The sequence below is a fragment of the Muntiacus reevesi genome, chromosome 5 (assembly GCF_963930625.1).
Source record: "Muntiacus reevesi chromosome 5, mMunRee1.1, whole genome shotgun sequence".
NCBI lineage: Eukaryota > Metazoa > Chordata > Mammalia > Artiodactyla > Cervidae > Muntiacus > Muntiacus reevesi.
In genome coordinates, this window is record NC_089253.1 from 109,816,482 (window position 1) to 109,836,211 (window position 19,730).

At 37.3% G+C, this 19,730-nt stretch overlaps 1 protein-coding gene across 9 annotated transcripts in view; it reads left to right on the forward strand.

Annotated features, from left to right (window-relative positions):
• Nucleotides 1–19,730, forward strand: part of SMG7 (SMG7 nonsense mediated mRNA decay factor) — a 78,289-nt gene that overhangs the window by 22,136 nt on the left and 36,423 nt on the right. For 4 of the 9 annotated variants that reach the window (XM_065936178.1, XM_065936177.1, XM_065936180.1 and 1 more), the window contains exons 1-2: nt 8,334–8,464; nt 17,515–17,546. In XM_065936178.1, coding sequence (XP_065792250.1) covers nt 8,349–8,464; nt 17,515–17,546 — 148 coding nt within the window. In that variant the 5' untranslated portion in view covers nt 8,334–8,348. Of the gene's footprint in view, nt 1–8,325; nt 8,465–17,514; nt 17,547–19,730 lie in introns of those variants that run through there. The other 5 variants (XM_065936176.1, XM_065936175.1, XM_065936181.1 and 2 more) reach the window with 4 other exon arrangements.

The following is a 19,730-nucleotide window of genomic DNA, read 5'->3' on the forward strand; positions in this document are numbered from 1 at the left end:
TGAGGTAATCATTATATATAATGAAAATACACTCATTTTAAGTGCACAGTCATGAATTTTGATGAACACATACCTCCAACCACTGCCCTAGCTAAGGTATAGAACATTTCCAAATCCTAAAATAAGTTCACCCCGGCCACTTTGTAGTCAGTCCTACCCCTACCCCTGCTTGTTTCTCTATGTCTCAGGCAATCATTATTCTAAATTTTATCACAAAAGATTACTTTCGCTTGTTCTAGAACTTCATAAATGGAATAATACAGTACATACTCTTGTTATGTCCAAATTCTTTTGCTTAATGTAATATTTTTGAGAATAATCCTCTTTGTTTCATGAATCAATAGTTTGTTCCTATTTATTGTTGAGAAGCACAAGCTGGAATCAAGATGCTGGGAGAAATATCAGTTACCTCAGATATGCAGATCTTACCACCCTTACAGCAGAAAGCAAAGAGGAACTAAAAAGCTTCTTGGTGAAAGTGAAAGAAGAGAGTGAAAAAGCTGGCTTAAAAAACTAAGATCATGGCATCACTTTATGGCAAATAGATGGGGAAACAGTGGGAACAGTGACAGACTTAATTTGGGGGGGCTCCAAAATCACTGCAGATGGTGACTGCAGCTATGAAATTAAAATACGCTTGCTCCTTGGAAGAAAAGCTATGACCAACCTAGACAGCATGTTAAAAAGTAGAGACATTACTTTGCCGACAAAGGTCCATATAGTCATAGCTGTGGTTTCTCCAGTAGTCATGTACGGATGTGAGAGTTGGACCATAAGGAAAGCTGAGCATTGAAGAACTGATGCTTTTAAACTGTGGTGTTGGAGAAGACTCTTGAGAGTCACTTGAACCTGAAGGAGATCAAACTGGTCCATCCTAAAGGAAATCAGTCCTGAATAGTCATTGGAGGGACTGATGCTGAAGCTGAAACTCCAATACTTTGGCCACCTGATGGGAAAAACTGACTCATTAGAAAAGATCCTGATGCTGGGAAAGATTTTTAGGGCAGGAGGAGAAGGGAACGACAGAGATGAGATGGTTGGATGGCACCACTGACTCAATGGACATGAGTTTGAGCAAGCGCCCGGAGATTGTGATGGACAGAGAAGCCTGATGTGCTGCAGTCCAAGGGGTCGCAAAGAGGCCGACGTGACTGAGTGACTGAACAACTGTTTCATCATGTGACTGCCACAATTTATTTATCCATTGACCTTTTAATGGGCCTTTCATTTGTATCTGCTTTTCTACTATTGTGAATAAAGCTTTAGGAATGTAATATGAAAGTCTTTTCATGGACATGTTTTCATTTCTTTTGGTAAATACCTAGGAGTGGAATTGATAGGTCATATAGGAAGTACATGTACAACTTTATTAAAAATTACCAAGCTGTTTGCCAATGCAATTATAACATTTTGTTACTCTTAGTAGCAGTGTTATAAGGGTTCTGGTTATTCCATATCCTTTCCTTCAATATTTGGTATTGATAATCTCTGATTTTCACCATTCCAGTGCACATGCATTGGTATCTCGCAGACTTGCATTTTCAGACGACTGAAGATGTTGAGCACCTTTTCATGTGCTTATTGGCCATTTGTATCTTCTTTTGTAGTATCTAAATCTTTAGCCCATTTTTCAAATTGATTGTCTTATTACTGAGTTCTCTTTAATGTTTTGAACGTAAAGCCTCTGTATGTGTTTGTATATACACATTAGCTTGCTTTCTCACTTTTTTTAATGGTCTACATTGAAAAGCAGAAGCTTTAAATTTAAAGCTATTAAAAAGGAAAGCTCTGAATAAAATCATCAACAATAATATATTCATAATTTAACTTTGAATATGTAAATTGTTGAAAATTGAGGTCTGTATTGTATTACAGAATAATGAATAAGTGAAGTTTAGGTTATCAGATAGGCAGATGATACCACTCTAACGGCAGAAAGTAAAGAGGAACTAAAGAGCCTCTTGATGAGGGTAAAAGAAGAGTGAAAAACTGGCTTGAAACACAACGTTAAAAAAGACTAAGGTTGTGGCATCTGGTCCCATCACTTCATGGCAAAGGGAAGGGCAAAATGTGGAAGCAGTGACAGATTTTATTTTCTTGGGCTCCAAAATCACTATGGGCGTGACTGAAACCATCAAATTAAAAGATACTTGTTCCTTGGAACCTATGCCAAACCTAGACAGTGTATTAAAAAGCTTTGCCAACAAAGGTCTGTATGGTCAAAGCTGTGGTTTTTCCAGTAGTCATATACGGATGTGAGAGTTGAACCATAAAGAAGTCTTGAGTGCTGAAGAATTGATGCTTTCAAATTGTGGTGTTGGAGAAGACTCTTGAGAGTTCCTTGGACTGCAAGATCAGACCAGGCAATCCTAAAGGATTTTGCCAACATCCGTTGGATCATTGAAAAAGCAAGATGGGTTCCAGAAAAATATCTACTTCTGCTTTATTGACTATGCCAAACCCTTTGTGCAGATCACAACAAACTGTGGAAAATTCTTCAGGAGATGGGAATACCAGACCACCTGACCTGCCTCCTAAGAATCTGTATGCAGGTCAAGAAGCAACCAGTAGAACATGAACAACAGACTGGTTCCAAATCAGGAAAGGAGTATGTCAAGGCTGTATATTGTCACCCTACTTATTTAACTTGCTTGCAGAGTACATCATGCAAAATGTCTGGCTGGGTGAAGCACAAGCTGGAATCACAATTGCCAGGAGAAATATCAATAACCTCAGATACGTAGATGACACCACCCTTATGGCAGAAAACAAAGAAGAACTAAAGAGCCTCTTGATGAAGGTGAAAGAGGATAGTGAAAAAGTTGGCTTAAAACTTAGCATTCAAAAAACTTAAATCATGGCATACAGTCCCATCATTTCATGGCAAATAGATGGGGAAACAGTGGGAACAGTGACAAACTTTATTTTGGGGGGCTCGAAAATCACTGCAGATGGTGACTGCAGCCATGAAATTAAAATATGCTTGATCCTTGGAAGAAAAGTTATGACCAACCTAGACAGAATGTTAAAAAGCAGAGATATTACTTTGCCAACAAAGGTCCGTTTAGTCAAAGCTATTTTCAGTAGTCGTGTATGGATGTGAGAGTTGTACTGTAATAAAAGCTGAATGCCGAAGAATTGATGCTTTTGAACTGTGGTGTTGGAGAAGACTTCTTGAGAGCCCCTTGGACTACAAGGAGATCCAGTCAGTCAATCCTAAAGGAGATGAGTCCTGAATATTCATTGGAAGGACTGATGTTGAAAGTGAAACGCTAATACTTTGGCCACCTGATATGAAGAACAGGCTCATTTGAAAAGACCCCAATGCCGGGAAAGATTGAAGGCAGAAGGAGAAGGGGACGACCGAGGATGAGATGGTTGGATGGCATTGCTAACTTGATGGACATGAGTTTGAGCAAGCTCTGGGAGTTGTTGATGGACAGGGAAGCCTGGCATGCTGCAGGCCATGAGTCTCAAAGAGTTGGACATGACTGAGCATCTGAACTGAACTGAATCCTAAAGTATTTCAACCTTGGATATTCGTTGGAAGGACTCAAGCTGAAGCTCCAATACTTTGGCCACCTGATGCAAAGAGCTGACCTTTGGAAAAGACCCTGATACTTGGAAATACTGAAAGCAAAAGATGAGGTGGTTAGATAGCATCACCAACTCAAATGGATATGAATTTGAGCAAACTCCTTGGAGGACAGAGACTGGCATGTTCATGGGGTTACAAAGAATTTGGACACGAGTTAGCGACTGAATAGCAACAGCAAGGTTCTGGAATTCTGATACACTTGGATTTGAACCTCAGTCCTAGCATTTACTGCCTTTGTGATCTTGGGCAAGTTTCCTAAAATCTCTGAGTCTTTGTTTCTTTGTTTTTAAAACCAAAAAAATAGTAGTTACCTCAGGTTGCTATGAAAGTTAAGTTGAGAATGGTTTCTGTAATCCACTTGCCATTCACCCTGGTCTCCACTGATTATTACTTGTCTTTCTTTATATTATTCGCTTCAAGTTTTATTCTTTCATTCAGGAGTGTTTTTGCCTTTTAAACTGTATTATATTTAAAGAAACTTGTATAACCCCCCTCTGGCATTCATGAGACTTTGTTTTCAGCCTTTTTTTCCCCTCTCCACTGAATTCTTCTCTTGTTATTTATCCTATTCCATTTCATTAAAAAGACATATATTCCATCTTAAAAACTTTTGACCCTCACTCTATTGCCTCTCCTTCCCAGAAAAAGGTATCTAAACTCAGTTTTAGTCTCCCTTTCCTCCTGTTTTCTTTTAAAGTCAGTCCATGGGCTGATGCTCCCACTTCACTGCCCACATTGTTCCTAACGAGATCCTCAGTGACTTCCACGTACTGAATCCAGTAGTCAGTTCTGAGGCCTCATTTTACTTGCTGCATGAGCAGCACTTACTGATTCTACCTTCTTTTCTTGAAGTTCCTTCTTCATTTGGCTTCCACTACACCACAAAACTTCAAGTTTCCCTCCTTTCTCTATTGTCATTAATTGTCTTTTTACTATTCCCTTGTCGTTTCTTGCCTTGTGCTGATGACTCGCAAGATGGATTTCTGTGTTTACATATCTTTCCTTTAAATGATTCAGAATCATTTAAATGATAAAGGATCCTTTATATCCTTCAGATTCTTTAATAACTGCTAGTATACATTCACATGGATGTATAATATCGTAAAGTTACCATCATCGTAAAAAACAATAGCAAGTGGTTTATATAACACCGTGTGCCAAGCATTGTTGTCCAGAATGAACTCTTTACCCTGCGTCTACTTTTATCTTTAGCTAGTAAATGACACATCCTCATGAATCGCTTTTGATTCCTGTCTCTCTCTGTGTGTTTAAAATTTCACTCCGCAAACCCTGTTGATCAAAATCTGATCACATTTTATTCTCTCCATTGCTGCCTACTGGTTCAAGCCAGTACATTCTTGACATAGTGGCTCAATGGAACATGTTAAAATCTAGGTAAGGTCGTGGAGCTTCTTTGCTCAACATATCCAAAGGTGTCCCCTCTCTCAGACTATCTAGGTCAAGTTGGCTAATTGGTTATCCAGTGACTCAGTGTCCTGAAGGGTCCAAGATGGCCTCACTTAAATGTCTGAACTGTCAACTGGGATGACTGTGATAGGTGGGAAAATGGGGTCTCCTCTTTCCAAGTCGTCTGTCTCCTCTGCTTTATAACATTGTGAAGGTGTAACAGCAGGGCAAGCCTAAATGCACAAGTGCTTGTCTAGCCTCCATTTGTGTCACACTTCCTGAAGTATTGGCCAAAGTAAGTCACACGGCCAACCCCAAGGTCACTGTGTGAAGAGAGTTCACAATGGTACAGATGCCAGGAGGTGTGTGATTCACTGGGGGCCATTAATGTAACAGTCTGCTGTAGGCCCTCTATGATTGGTATGAGGTGTGTTAGATTATTTTATTATAATGCATCACCCCTTTCTTTAGACAAATAGGTAAATAATAAAGAAAAAAGGAACCTGACTAAATAAACTGATGTGTGGAAGTATAGGTTAAATAATGGTTCCTGGGTGGAAAAGTCAGATTTGACTTTTTTTATCTGTCTTAAATTTTGGAGACCACAGAAGTAGAAATTTCTGTATATACCATAATAATGTACAGATTGTTTTATTCAGTTAAATCAGACAGTATCTTAATATGGTTGCTGGCTGGGTTAATTAACTTGTCCATATCCCATGTTATACTCCAAATTGGAAAGTTGTACTTTACTTTTCCCTAACCTAAATTTATATGGTGTTTTACATCATATAAAGGACTGTTTACTGTTTCTTTTTCCAACCTAATCTTAGTTTCCTACTTACCTATCAAGGGATATAGTCACACCCTTATTTTCTTCAGGTCAGCTCTTTATCCTTTGTCTTATCATGCTGTCCCCATGTCAGGTTATTTTTCTCTTAGCATTTCCAGTAAATTTGATTTGCCGTTACTTACATTGAAACTCATTTTAATTCTAATATCTACTCAGATTTTTACTTTCATTTTCCTGACTTTGGAATTCTGTTAACCTTTCCTTAAAAGTGTCTACGAACTCCCTAGTGGTCCAGTGATTAAGACTTGGCACTTTCACTGCCACCAACCTGGGTTCAGTCTCTGGTCTGGGAGACTGAGGTACCGCAAGCCACATGTTATGCACAAGCACTGATAACTTCATTATTTCTTAAAGAATAGTCTTACCCGACCATTTGTATATTGTGATACTAGTTTTATTAAAAATTTCTTTCTTTTTATTTTTCCTTGTAGAAGGCATTTATTCATTTTAATGTGTTAAATATATCATCTTGTATTTTATTTCACGAAGATAAAAGCATTGTTGCAAAGAATATCTTTTTTTTTAAGCATTGAGTCCAATAGTGTTGAGAACCGCCCTCCTAGCCTACATCATCTAATAGAATAAATAGTCTCTAGTGCAGGAAACGTGTAAGTGAATAACCTCACCTTAGTGCTGTCAGTGCTGCTAAAGAAGTGGGCTTTAAGATTCACTGCGAGTGCTTGGCCAAGCCGAGTCCCTCTTAGAGGAGTTGCTGTTAAAATACAAAAAGGGGTTAACCAGACAAAGAAGGAAGGGGAAACCTTTTCAGGTTGAGTGAAAGCATGAATCAAGATGCAGTGGGGCAAAAGAGCAGAGAACTAAAAGTAATTTGGTTTATTGGGTCCTAATATATATAGTTGGAAGCTGTGGGACTTAACATGCTATACCAGTGAACTTGGGTTTTGTCGTGAGGTATTTTCTCCTAGTCTTCTCCACTAAAGTGCAACTAAAATCACAGGTGATTAAATATGTGTTGGAAGTATGGAGCCAGAGTCCACATAGACCTCCTGCATGTTTGAAATTTCTCTTAATATTGATGTTTTATTATTTAAAATTATGAATAACTTTGTCTTATATTCTAGAATCAGTTAATGTGCATTCTTGGCTTCAATTTCCTAATTTTAAAATGAGGACAATAATAGCATTTATGTCTTAGGATTGTTGGGCAGAGTAACAATACCTATAATGATAATAATGACAATAATAGCAGTTTTTGAGGGCTAATATAACAAGGAACAATCCTAGATATTTTATTTCTGTTACCTCATTTAATCCTCAAAACATGTCAGTAAAGTGGGTACTTTTGTTGTCTCCTTCTTACTGCTGATAAAATTAGGGCATAGAGAAGTAATTTTCCTAAAGTTACACAGCTAGTAAATAGCAGAGCTAGGTTTGAACCCAGGCAATCTGAATATAATACTTAACTGCGACATTTTATTTTCCCATTCTGTGAGATCAATGTGTAAAGCATTTAGTATAGAATCTGCCACATAATAATTTTGAGTGTAAGTGGTTTTCAGTATTTAATAATAATTACTCAATTTATTTTGCCCAAATCTTTAAGTTAAATTGGTGCCTGAAAGAAACTGTGCAAGTGGCTTGAGTTATTCCCAGCATGCCCTTGAGTACTGTGTGATATCCAAGCCCATGCCTTTAACCACTACCTTCTGCTGCCTCCTCTTTACTGTTGGTCTGTCTCCACGTTAGAATTTAAATCTGGTAGGAGCTGTAATGTTTTGTTTACCATTGCATACCTAGTCCTTAACACTCTGTTTAGAGCAGAGAAATAACCAAATTATTATTCAGTAGGGCTTCATAGGTGGCGCTAGTGGTAAAGAACCCATCTGCCAATCCAGGAGACATGAGACGCAGGTTCAATCCCTGGGTCGGAAGAATCCCTTGGAGAAGGGCATGGCAACCAATATTCTTGCCTGGAGAATCCCATGGATAGAGGAGCCTGGTGGGCTACAAGTCCATAGGGTCGCAAAGAGTCAGACATGACTAAAGCAACTTAGCATGCATACGTTGTTCATTGAGTGACTGAAAGTCTAAATACCCGCCTTTTAGCTGGCCTCAGAATGTAAGCTTTTTCGGTACCTTCTGTGATTGTGGCTTAATTGCTTTACACGGTTTTCCTTCCATACGTAGTCCTGTTTGGACCAGCCATCTGCTCCTGAACCTCGGTGTACCGCAAGAACCCTTCTGGGTAACTGATGTAGAGATCACTCAGGTTTCAGGCAGGGAGATTAGAATAACGTTGGATCCCAAACTAGAATTTTAGATATATACAAAACAGAATTTTAAAATGTGTACTCTCAGAAACTAAATATAACAAGGAAAAAAGCCATGATATTTTTCCTTTTGCCTTTGACATTGATCATTTTAAAGAGAAAATAATTTAACTTTCTTCAAGGGAGTTCTCTGTTATTGTGGGTTAACTCATATTTTCCTCCTCTCCTCTATCTAGAATGTCTTAAACCATTCTACCTTATGAGAAATTGGATGTTCTTGCAGATAGTCATTGTGGGAGAAAACGTTTCCTTTAAGTCCCAGATGAGGACCGGAGACTTGAAATCAGAGGAGCATCTGAAATCAAGTAATATTAGGTAGGATAAAAATTAAAAGGGATTTCTACATGCTTGTATTCCTTTTAGAGATATGTTAAAGTATTCACATACTATGAACACTAGTAGAAGAATTAGAAGCTTTCTGAAGCATTTGATAATGGCCGGGATGGGGGAGGGAGTGCTAAGGGTTTTTTTGTTTTAACTTATGCAGCCTCATAAGAACCTTGTATGTTTACTTTGTGATGAACATTTATATCTTACAGTCCAAAGAAAATTTTTAAACATTTAGTAGCGTAAATGTAAATTTTATGTTTGCATATGTGGTCTCTGAATATTTATGGCAAGCATAGGGGCATGCGATTTATCTTGTGGTGGACTATCCTTTAGAATAAAAATTCCTGTTTTGGATTACATATATAGCAGTCCATTTGGAATACAGGGAGCCTCCGTTCTTGCTTCTGTATGTTGGTCTGCATACAGTCAGGCCTTCTAGATGCCTATAGAAATAGGTGTATGATGGTGTGCAAGAGAAGCCCTCTCCAGCCACACAGTGAGCGGTAACTCTTCTCACAGTAGCTTGTATCAGTTTAAATGATAGTGTGAAGGTGCTTGGTGTCAGAGATGAGACTTTTAAATGTGAAGTGCTGGTTGTCCTTACAAGTTGATACCATGACTGTGACACCTAGAGCCAGGCCATTCCAGAAGCCTTGCTTTATTGTATAAAGCTTATGAGCTCTGGAACCAGACTGCAGGGTGGAACCCAAACTCTGCCACTTCCCAGTTGTGTGATTTGGGGCAGGTTGTTTAACTTTTTCTTAGTCAGAAAAATGGGAATAGTATTGTTACTTTCCTGATAGATTTCTTGTGAGAATTAAAGGTTTAATAATATGTAGTAGCACATAAACAGCACCTGGCAAATAGTAAATGATCAACTGTAGTATTATTTAAGCCATTGATTAATTCTTAGGAGATGAGCTTAGATGGCATCCTGTAATTCACAGTTTGCTTGATGTGCTGTCAGGTCCAATTTTTAACTGTATTTGCCTAAGCTGTGTGATCAAAACTAATGTTTGGAGAGGAGAAAAATGTGTTTGTGGATCCAACTTTAAACTGTATTTTTTTAAGTCCTATATAATCAAAACTAATGTTTGAGGAGAAACATAAAATACAATAATGTAAGTCCTTTGCAATTTTTACATATTAATCTCTTGTTTTTATTTTCTGTGCATATTACAATGTGGTCATTACGACATTCAGGTTCTCTTTTGTTATTTAACATTATGTGGTGATAGATGACCCAGGATTTTTGACCTCCACCTTGGAATGTTGCCGTCTTCAACCTAGTTTGTTGCTTCAGAAAGGATCCTATATCAGTGACCCAGTTAACAAAAGTAATTTGGTGGTCACTGAAGTATTCATATCACAGGTTAACCTTCTCTCTTGGAGTTATCTCAATGGACATGAATTTGAGCAAACTCCAGGCGATAGTGAAGGACATGGAAGCCTGGCATGCTGCAGTCCGTGGGGTCGCAAAGAGTCAGACATAACTTAGTGACTCAGCAACAACAACTTGGAGTTATCACCTGTGTTCTTTTCTGAAACTTACCTGTTTTGTTTATTACTGATAGCAACTCTGAAAGGGAGCTTGTATCCCTGTTTTGTAGATGAGGGAGATGAGATTTCTTAAAAAGAAACTCCAAGGTAGCACTATTAATATGAACCCAGATTCAGACCTAAGTCTTTTTCTTCTGTATCATTTTGTGTTACATACAATTGCCTTAGTATGATACACATTTTACCATTCGTTAATTCAGCACAGTTTTGAACGGCTGTGACTTACCAGGCATTGTTCTGTGTGCGGGGGGCATAGTCCTGAACACCGTCTTCTCAGGTTTTTTCGTTGTGTGTGATCCGTACTGTACTCATCACTTTTTCTCAGTTCTTTTGCCTGTTCATTTTGTTATTATCCCATAGGTTCACCAGTCTCCTCAGTTAATCTCCCTCTTACTTTTAGACACTGATCTGATCTCCTGCTTTATCTCTGAATTTGAGGCAGTGTAGTGGTGAATTCTCTGGACATCTCTCCACCGTGCCCTACTCGCAAATTTTCCTGGCACAATTCTTTGTAATATTACTTTCCTTCAATTTCATCCTGTCTCTTTTCAAAGCCAGTCTTGCCTCCTGTCTTTTTCATACTCTCATGTCTTTCCATCTTTTCCAGAGCCATGCTGTATCACTCTTGTTCTTTCCTGTATCTTCAACCTATTCATTTCTGCTAGCTTCTTTTCTTCATTCTAAACATGCTGAAGTCTGTCCCATTGGAAAAAAAGAAACTTACTCATGGCCCCCTTTTATTTCTCTTCACAGCCCAGTGTCTTAAGAGTTGACTGAAAATCCTCCCTCTTATATGTTCCTCATTCTCCCTACAGTTTGACCTTTTTTTCTTTCTCCGACGAGGCAGTCATTAACCCTTATTGCACTAAATCCAACACGCCCTCCAGTCTTTAGAGTCCTTATCTACTGCCTGTGATACTGTTGACTACCCTTCCTGTTTATCCTCTTCTTTTGCCCTCATGTGCTTGTGAGTTTCTTCTTGGTGTTTTTTATTCTTTTATCTGCCTTTAGGGAGCTCGCACCACCCTTCTGCCTTTCTGGGCAATTACAGTTACTCCCGTGGTTTTAACGGCCATCTGTGTGCTGATCACTCCAGCATTGTGTCCATAGTCTTGATGTCTCCCCTGTGCTTGACACTCATCTCTTAAGTGTCTGCTTGCTCACCCCCACTTAGTCAGATACCCAGATGTGTAAGGCAAGAATTTGGGAATGATTTTAGATGGTTTCCTCTGCTTTATCTTCTGCTGATTTTGCTTCCAAATATTTCTTGAATCTAGGCATTTCCATCCATTCTTGCCTCCACTTCCATTTCCATCCATTCATTTCCTTCACTTCCTTACCTCCAGTCTTGCCCCTTTAAACCCCATCTTCCGTGCATCTTGTTGCTGTAATCATTTAAAAAGGCAGTTGTGACAATGCTGTACCCCTGCTTAAAACCCAGCATTGATTTCCTAGTAGTTAAAAGACAGAACCTGAGCTCCTTAACATGTCACCCACGGCCTCACAGTCCGCAGTCTGCTGTGATTCTCCAGCTCATCTGTAGCTTCCTACCCTGCATTTGATATGTCAGTCTACCTCCTTCACTGGCTTAGCTTTGTTTTTCTTTTGTGATATTTTCTCTGCCTGGAAGAGAAATTCCTTCTCATACTTTGAGATTCCTAGACCAGAATTGACCCTTTATAAAACTAGGTACACATGTTCAAATAGTATAGATTATTGAATGAATGTTGTAATACAGAGCAGTGGAGTGTTGGGAGATTTGAAAATTTGTGCCAGACTGTGAAGTGCCATAGAGAGAGAAAGCAAGTTAGTAATTTTATTATCTTACTGAGAAGCTCCTTTAAGGAGCAGCATTTCCCTAGATGTTATTTTTCTATGTGAAATTCAACAGTAGAGCAGCACGATTTATTTTTTTCTGATTAATACCTGAGACTTGGTGTTACCTTAAAGATCTCAGGAATGTCCATGAGATTTGATATTACCTTAAAGGTCTCAGGAATGTGTGTGTGCGTGTGCATCTGCATTTGTAAGCACATACTCACCTTCTAGTGTCTATTCTCTGACCTGTTATTTAACACAAATAATTATCATCAGGTTATTATGTTTATGGTCATAACTGATGGCTGCTCGTATCCTGAATACTCCTTAGTACTTTATGGAAATAAGTAAATTATCTTGAAATAAGATGTGCTATGGCTTTTATTTAAATTAAAAAAAAAATTGTGTTGCCTCCCAAAACAAAAGAGACTAATTCACCTCTCCTCAATTGTGAGTTTAGAGGACATTGGCTTATATTCCTATGTTCTTCTCATAGGTGGAAGGGGTTGGTCCAGGTGAAAGGAATCCTCCACTGTATTTGCCCCTTACTTGGAAATATCTTGTATATTTTGAAGCCATGAATATAAATGTGTGATCTTGAGAGATTATTCTGTATTTGTTACCTTGCATTGTTGTATCAGTGGTATGTATAATCAAACTATTTGTTAAAGAAGATTACCATTAACTAGTTTTTTCCTCTAGTGACATTATAAATTACTGTAAAATGTTTAATTTTTGAAAGCCCCAGTTCCTTGAGCTTCTATTATCAAACATTCCTGTCTGCCCTGACCCCCCCTTACAATCTTGTATAGGAGAGGACCTGTGATGCAATGGTTAGGAGTTAGCCTCTGGAATCAGTGTGTTAAAATGCTACCTCTACTACGTGCTAACTTGATGACTTTGGACATGTTACTTAACTTCTATCTCCTTAGGCTTCTTTAGCTATAAAGTGGGAGCCATAATAGTACATAGTGAGGGTTGAATGATTACTTTATGGCAACCCTTACTTTAGAACACTGTAACAATAATAAGTGCTAAATATAGTGTTAGCTATTTTAGTATACCTAGTGCATTAGAATGTGTTAAATGTATTTATAGATCTTGATGCTCACCCATGGTCTCCAAGAGTATTGCTTCAGATGGTTGGCTTTAAACATATTTGGTTATCACTGAATGTTTCAGATTTTGTTCAGCCTTTAAATGGCTTTTTCTTTTTTCTTGTTTGATATAAGTGCTTGATTTTTATTATTTACAAACAGACAATATATTTAGTATTTTGAAAGCTTTTTTTTTAAAATAGTGCTGTTTTATTATTGAAGGCATGATGATTTTAATTCTTGGATTCTTTGTTCATTCTTTTTATTAATTCCTTCAGCTTAAAGCAAGAATAAAAAAGAATTCATGTGGCCACACCTTCTAGAAGCCAGGAGGAAACTTTTGAAAACTAGTATTTCTTTATATAAGAATTGTAGTATTAATCTTTAATAATATTCGTCTTTAACAAAACCATTAGGTTGTTGAGGTACAGTATTTTCTCTTTATAAAAAAAGTAAAATAGTCAAGTAGCAAATTTTGTGCTAATCTTTGTGAAAGCAATTGGTTTAATAAGATCACGTATCTGTTGATTTCTTATATATTATACACCATTTAAAAAAATTTATTTTCAAAGTCTTCTTTGTGACATTATGATGTTAACAAATTAAAAATAGATCTTTACTCTGAGGAGACTATTATTGATGATTCTTCATATGGGAAAACTGTTTGGTTTGGGGATTTATACATATTCGACTTCTTGATTTTGATCAAATACTTACTCCCTGGAGCAGGAGAGCCAAACCTTTTCTGTAAAGGGGCCGATAGTAATTGTTTTACGCTTATTGAGACATGTAGTCTTTATCTTAACTCTTCACCTCTGCCCTTGTAGCAGAAAGCAGCCATAGATGATACGTAAATGAATAGGCAAGACTGTTCCAATAAAATGTATGTACAAAAATTGATCCATTGTGAAGGAGGAAACTTTACCCCCAGTCTGATCACTGCACGAGAATATGAATTTTACTTCTTGTGGTCTCTCTGGTAGAAATCTCAGGTATTTATTTCCTAATACGAACTGATCTTTTTTTTGGTTTGTTTTTCATTTTTTGTGAACCGATCTTCAATTTAGACTAGTTGGCTTAAATGTTAAGGTTTAATCAACAGCACGAAACTGAACCTAGATCAGTCTGTGTTAGCTTTTTATGTCATAGGATTTTTAATTCCAACTTGAAATAAAAATAACTTGAACGTCATAGTCAGAAAGAACTAAGTTTGTACTTAATTGTACTTAGTTGCTTTGTGATAATGGACAAATTATTTCCACATTTCAGAGTTTCAGTTTCCTTGTTTATGGGATGGGAATCATAGTCGCTATCTCCCACAGTTTTATTTTCTGTTTAACTCTCTTTACCATTTCAGTTTAACAGAGTTATTTTAGTCATTAACATGTGTCTCTTTCAGAACCTAGGAGAGAACTGTGCTCAGAGGTGAGCGTCTCTTCCCTAGTCATTCTTGAGGTATCAAAACTCTTGAAATTTCAAAATGCTTGAACATTCATATCATAGTTTTTATGACATTTTTGCACTTTTGTTTGTGTTTAGGTTTTTCATTTTACGTATTTCTTGGACAGGTTATATAAGAATGGTATATAAAAATGTATAGTGAAATTTTGATCTTTATCAGTGGAAGCCTGTTCCAGAATCTGTTAGAATTATAGCTTTTCTGTTACTGATGGCCTATCAGAGAAGCAGATTATTTGGAAATAGTTCCTGTTATATGCTCAATATACTCTTCATTTGACTGGAAATTGGTATCCTCATTAGGCAGATCTTAGCATACCAAAATGGTATTTGTTCATCTTTACAAGCAAATCTTGTTTGGAATGAGAAAACAATCTATAGACACATGATTCTCAGTGTATCTTGTATATGCCAGAGTATGTGTTTTTAGGTAAGATATGGCTACATTGTAAAATATATCCTTCCTAACTTGGCTACTCAGAATGAAAGGTTACTGAATCCAGTGAAGATGCATAAGTACCTCTGGTTGTCTCAGTATAAAGTTCAGAAGTTAGTACTCTAATTAGGTTTGGGTGAGGGCAGGAGAGGAGGTTGTGACACTGGTAGGTTAAGAGGTGAGGTATTTCTAAATATGATCTTAGGTTTTAAGGACATAAATCAACTACTTTGTGAAGTTTTGTTTTTTTCTTTAATGGCAAAAGTTTAGCACTCAAAGCAAACAGTAAAACTAGGCTGAATGGATAATGGAATTTGATGTGATATTATCTTTTAGGATTAAGTATAGCTGTGTATTTGATATTGTTCAATTATAGTGATAGTTCTTATATGGCTTGTGGTTTTTATAGCGTCCTATTGTGCTTCTGTTATATTTGGAAGCTTAATTTTTAAAAAATATTTTAAAAACTTTTTGAAAGCTCAGAAAAAAGATTGATGTTATATTTTGATGAAACAATTTCACAATTGATATTACATAAACATTTACAGTAAAAATTTTAGAGTCTCTGTTCTCTAGCTTTTATGTCAGATTTTGTTTTTAAAAATGGAAATCTCTTAACTATATTCTTACCTTTATATAGTATATGACTATTATTTAGCCTTTTTCCTTTCTTCACTTAAATATTTGTTGAATACCCACTGTGTAGGCATAGGAGTTATGATGGTAAGCATTAAAATGTGTGATAAGTACTATGAAGAAAAAAAATACAAGTGCTTTGAGAACATGAAACAAGAATATCCTTCATGTATGTAGTGTTCAAGGGCTTCCCTGGTGGCTCAGATGGTAAAGAGTCTGCCTGCAGTGCAGGAGACCCAGGTTCAATCCCTAGGTCGGGAAGATCCCCTGGAGAGGGGAATGACAACCCACTCCAATATTCTTGCCTGGAGAATTCCTTGGACAGAGGAACACACACACACACACACACACACACACACACACACACACACACACACACACACACACACACACACACACACACACACACACACACACACACACACACACACACACACACACGATGAGTAATTAAGTAGACAAAGGGGGGAAGAATTCCTTGGACAGAGGAACACACACACACACACACACACACGATGAGTAATTAAGTAGACAAAGGGGGGAAGAATTCCTTGGACAGAGGAACACACACACACACACACACACACACACACACACACATGATGAGTAATTAAGTAGACAAAGGGGGGAAGAAGTATTTCTAGCAAAGGGACTCTTCTTTACAAAGGCTTTGAGTGTAAAGGGAGCGAAACACATTGGAGAATCCAGAAAGAAGTCCAGGGACTGGAGCAAAAAGATCAAGGAGAGAACAGAATAATGGTAGGAGTAGAGTACAGAGACTCTCTTCAGAGTGCAGAGGGCTTTGTAGACCACTTTACTAAAGATCTTGGTTTTCACCCTAAAAGCAGTGACATCATTAAAAAGGACATCATTAAAAGGTTTTAAGAGGGCAGTTGATGAGGTCAGATTTGCATATTTTAAGGATCCCTCTGATAGCAGTAGAGCAAGCAGAATGAAAGCAGACAAGAGTGAAGTGGAGAAAAAAATTTGATGGCTTTGCAACAGTCCAGGCAATGGATGGTTATAACTTGAATGATAGTGTCTGAAAAAGAAGTAAAGGGAGATTTACAGATTAAAGACGTATTTAGTAGGTAAAATTTTTTGGCATTGATAGCTTACCAGGTATTTGAGAGAATGTTGTCATGGATAACTTCCATGACTTCTGCTTTTCACAGCTGGGAAGCCATGATACAGAGGTGAGCGTGGGGGTGGGTCATGAGTTCAGTTTTGGACCTCTTGGATACAGTCAGTTCTTGAAGAATTTGGGAAGAGACAAAAGAAGCAGCGGTTAGAAGAGAATATAGGATAGAAGATTTTAAAGTCTGTGAAAGTGTAGGGCATGTTTAAATACTCTGTGAGAAGCATCCAATAGAGAGGGAAGTTTTTAAATTATTGAAAGAGGGGAGGTGGTAATTAAAGGATCAGGTGTCTTTACAAAGGCTAGAAAGAGCATACCTAAGTGGAATTACTGGTCTTAAACAAGATACACGCTTCCTCTAGTGTTTTAACAAGAGTAAGGAAGAAGAGGGCTCTGTGAATGTACTAAGCCTTTAGTAAGGGCTTTGTTTTTCCTGAGGTATGGAACTGTCCTTTGCCGAAAATAGTTGAGACTGAGGAAGAGGGCAGAAATCATCTTGAGGAGGATGGAGAGTTAAAATAGTTACAGTGGCTAGTGAATTGAGAAACACAGAATTTCCTGGCCTCATTGACAGTAAAATTTTAGTTTAATAAATATCACTTAAATGTTATCTTTAAATGTATCAGATTTGGGGGTGACCAGTAAGAAAGTGAACTCTACTTGGTAGAAGAGTTCATGATGACCCTGTGAATGTCTAAGCAATGACATCAGTTTGCTAGAATCTAATACTATTCTGAATGTTAAAGCAGGGTCACTGCAGTGCCACAAATAGAACTGCTATACGTTTTCTTTTTAATTTGCAGTCTTATCGTCATATAATTTTACTTTTAGTGTTACTTATGTTGGATAGGCCTAGTTTGTTTCTAACTGATGTTCTTTTTCCCTTTTTCAGGCAGGCAGAAGTCCTGAAGGCTGACATGACAGGTACTGTCTGACTCATTTGTTTTTCACAACTTATTTTATACCATTAAATTAAGAGAAGTGTGTCATCTTATTATACTACTTGTAGTACTGTCCTGGTTGCCAAAGGGTTTTAAAAATATTTATTGTTTTTATACTTTGAATTTTTACTTAGATGGCTCATCAAAAATTTTTATAATCTGTGCTACATTGACTGGAATATTGCTTAGTTGATGCATATAATCATTTAATTTTGACATTCTATATTAGTGATTTAAGAGATACAGAAAAAATAATTCCTCTACCATATAAACACAAGTACCTTACGACATTAGGTTTATATCTTCCTGTTTATAATTCCCCAAACCTAAATAGTAGATGAGCCTTCAGAGAAAAATGCTTTCAGGAAAACTTTTGCAAATTGAAAGTCCTTGAAATTGAATGCGCTACCTTACCACTTTTCTTTCTTTTCTTTCTCACCTTTTTGTTTTCAACAATAGTCAAAGTGTTTTTGAAAGAATAATTGGACTTAGCCACTAAAAGGAGCAGATGACTTGAACTCAAAATTAGGAAATACATGGCAGCTACTATGTACTGGTCAGAATGTTCTCTTTACAGCATAACAGCAACATGCTTTCTGTGTAACTATGCTGAAATGTTTTTAAAAATATAGGTGCTAGTGGATCTCATCCTAATTTTTGAAGGTTTTAGTTCTGCAGTGAAACCCACAAAGAGAGTTAAACTTGTTGTAAACTGCATACCTGCTAAAATTTACAGCCAAGAGGAAATGGGCTATTTGGATGTGTTTTTCTCAATTTCTAGAGTTGCAGGCTAATATTTTAAGAATTTTGAGTAATTTCACTATTATCTTGTTCAAGGGGAAAAAAAGCATAAACCACTTTTTCTTGTTTTACAGTTCTTCCTATTATTAACATAGCTGTCATTATCCGCCATACTGTGGCTACCAGGGTCAGCTCTGAGCTCTGCTCTATTATTCCTCTTTGTGTTGGCATTGTAATCTGCATTGTGTGATAAAAGTTATGTATGGAGCAATCTCAGGCAGTCTATATACCTTTTACATTTTCTTAACTCTTGAACACCCTCAGTAAGAAGGGTTTGACTTTTGTAGGGAACATCTGTTGTGCCCAGAAGGTGACTTGTCCCTAAGATATTAAGTCTGCTCATTCAAATGATAGTCTCTCTGATGGGTCAGAGTTAATGATACCTTAAAATCCTTTCCCTGCTGTCGATGAGTTGAAGCAGAGTTGAATAAATCTATAAATCTATTTATTTAATCATTAAAAGCTTAATAAGGGGCCAAGAACCTGATACCAAAAAAATAGACTCTATTTTTTAGTTTCTAGCAAACTCTCATGAGGATTAACTCTAATATCTGGAAGAGTCTGTGTGCAGAATAGGATTATGGTGCCTGTAGATACTAATAGCAAACCTAAAGAGGAGTGAAGATATGCCGTTGCAAAACCTTGAAATGCAACCAGACAGGCTAACTAGCAGTCAGAAATATGTAACTGAAAAGTCCATTATTAAGTTCTTCTATCGAGGCAGCTCACTATCTGTTATTGCACTCATAAGCCTAGTAATAGGAAAGGCTAATGTGCCTTGTAAGACTCTGGCAGACAATACAGCCCCAGTTTGGTATTACATATAGTCATAGCCTGACTTCTGACTTCATCTTGCACCCAGTCTCTCATTTGGCCTCTTGAGCAGTTTAATCACTTGTCTGATTCTGGTCCTCATTTACATTAAACAGCAAGTATGCATTGCTCACAAAAGTGTCTTGACAAGCAGCCTACCGATTGGTAAAATAACACTCACTGTCAAGACTTTATTGGCTTGACATATACAGGAAAGTAGGAGTAATAGCAGAATGCCCAAACAACTGCTGGGTTGTTTGGTTGTGAGCTGACAGGAGGCTTCTGTAAGGGCAATTGTGAGAATGATTCAAAAGAAGAAAAGTTTCTTTGAACAAAGAGATACAGTTATTAATGTATTAAGAGTAAACAGATCAACTTGGCAGTACACCATTCCAAATGGGGTGACTTCTTATGAGGCATATGACTTCCTATGGTATGAATACTTAGATATCCACACCAAAATCAAAGGGTGAACCATTCTCTCTCTCTTTTTTAAGCCTTTTTCATTTCATGGTGTTATTTCAAAACTAAAAGACAAATACAAAAGCATTTT